The sequence below is a fragment of the Echinops telfairi genome, unplaced genomic scaffold (assembly GCF_000313985.2).
Source record: "Echinops telfairi isolate 266 unplaced genomic scaffold, ASM31398v2 ScPeMD7_2;HRSCAF=8, whole genome shotgun sequence".
NCBI lineage: Eukaryota > Metazoa > Chordata > Mammalia > Afrosoricida > Tenrecidae > Echinops > Echinops telfairi.
The window spans coordinates 25,354,025-25,355,608 of record NW_022103898.1 but is presented as its reverse complement, the minus strand read 5'-3'; the positions used below and the strand labels follow the sequence as shown (position 1 = coordinate 25,355,608).

At 46.3% G+C, this 1,584-nt stretch overlaps 1 protein-coding gene across 1 annotated transcript in view; it reads right to left on the bottom strand.

The window, feature by feature from the left end:
- The window catches only part of GNPTAB (N-acetylglucosamine-1-phosphate transferase subunits alpha and beta), a 94,443-nt gene that overhangs the window by 50,782 nt on the left and 42,077 nt on the right, over nucleotides 1-1,584 (bottom strand). The window contains exons 11-12 of the mRNA XM_013004058.2: nucleotides 1,167-1,370; nucleotides 1-140 (exon numbers count right to left, since the gene is read on the bottom strand). Coding sequence (XP_012859512.2) covers nucleotides 1-140; nucleotides 1,167-1,370 — 344 coding nt within the window. The remainder of the gene's footprint in view (nucleotides 141-1,166; nucleotides 1,371-1,584) is intronic.

Below are 1,584 nucleotides of genomic sequence, written 5' to 3'. Positions count from 1 at the left end.
GGGATTGTCACCGTAGGCCCCTTCGAGTGCTCTCTTGGCGATTTCGGCGAAGCTGAAGTACGGCAGGTGCTCACCCTTTGGAAGAACGTAGTGAGTCTGGTTTGGGAGAAGTGTGACTTTATATAATTCGTGAAAATGATCTGGAAGAAAAACATACAAGCATGAGTTTCTTTTTAAAAAGCGGGGAGGGGGCATTTTTCCTCCTTTGAAAAATTACCCTGCGGTTTCACTTTCTAAAACTGACTACAAATGAGGACATGTAATGGAATAGCTGTTATCTGGGGCAGTCGTGGCCGTGAACAAAGAAGGCTGCTTCTGACTCACCACGGGGACACGGTTCTTGACACAAAGCGCCAGTGGGTCGACTTCCATCTTTTTACCCATTTGAAAAAGTATAAACTTCTGTCCAAATGACCTCCATTGAAAGCCCTTCAACAAGAGCCAGCCTCCTTCTGAATGCACTGTTGTCCTCTGGTCATTTTGAAATTAAACTCCCACTGTCTATTTTCAACTCAGGCAATGTGCTTGTTCAGAAATATCTGGCGGTAGTCCTAACAGGAAAAGCTAGCATGCCATGGTCTGCTCTTTTCTAAAGACCTGCTTTCTCTTGTTTTTATCTTACAACTGGTCTGGATGCAAGGCTGGGAAGGGCACTGTTATGGATTAAATTGCACCCTCCCAGAACATGTGTCGGAATCCAAACTCTTACATCTGTTTAGGAATAGGCCTTCCTTGGGTCTGTAAATGAGATTATCAGCAGTGTGCGGTGTATCCAAAAACCTCATCACTTCTGAGCTACAAAATGAACAGATCAGACAGAGAATCAAGCAAGCACAAATGGGCGGGGGGTGGGGCGGATAGACTGCCAAGGAACTGAAGACCACCACACCAGGGCTACAGAAGGACCTTCTGGATCTTTCCTTAGAGCTGACAGAGAGAATCTGCCCCAGGAGGCCAGGCCCTGAATTCAGACGTGTAGCCTCTTAGACTGTAGAACAATACATTTTTATTTGGGAAAGCTGTGTAATCTGCACGAGGAAACAGACGGGTATACACACACAGAATGACTGAATAATATCCATCACGTGACCACCACCCAGAGCCACTCCACTCAGCCAAAGTGTCTAATCCCCTATTGTTAATGCATCTGCTGGCAACGAGCATACCTTGTCCGCAGTCGCCAGCATCAAACCCACAGGACAGGACATTGCAGGCTTGGTCACAGAACTTGTCAGCAAGCCAGGAATTCGCACATCCTTGGTTACAGTAAGAGATGCTGCTTATGCCTCCACCAAACTGCCAGGGCTGCCCGACCCCAACACTCCCGGTGCCCCCGCCGCCTGGCACATAGCGATTGCCTGCGTTGTTTCCTGCAGAGAAAAGGAGAATATCAGAGTAGGGCCAGATGGTTTCTTACTATGTCTTTTTTCTTAAATAACATTTTATTGAGGGCTCTTATGGCTCTTGTAACAATCCATAAATAAATTGTAGTCAGCATTTATACATATGTTGCCATCATTATTTTCTGGACACTTATTTTCTATTGAGCTCTTGGTATCAGCCCCACCACACCCCCACCAGTTT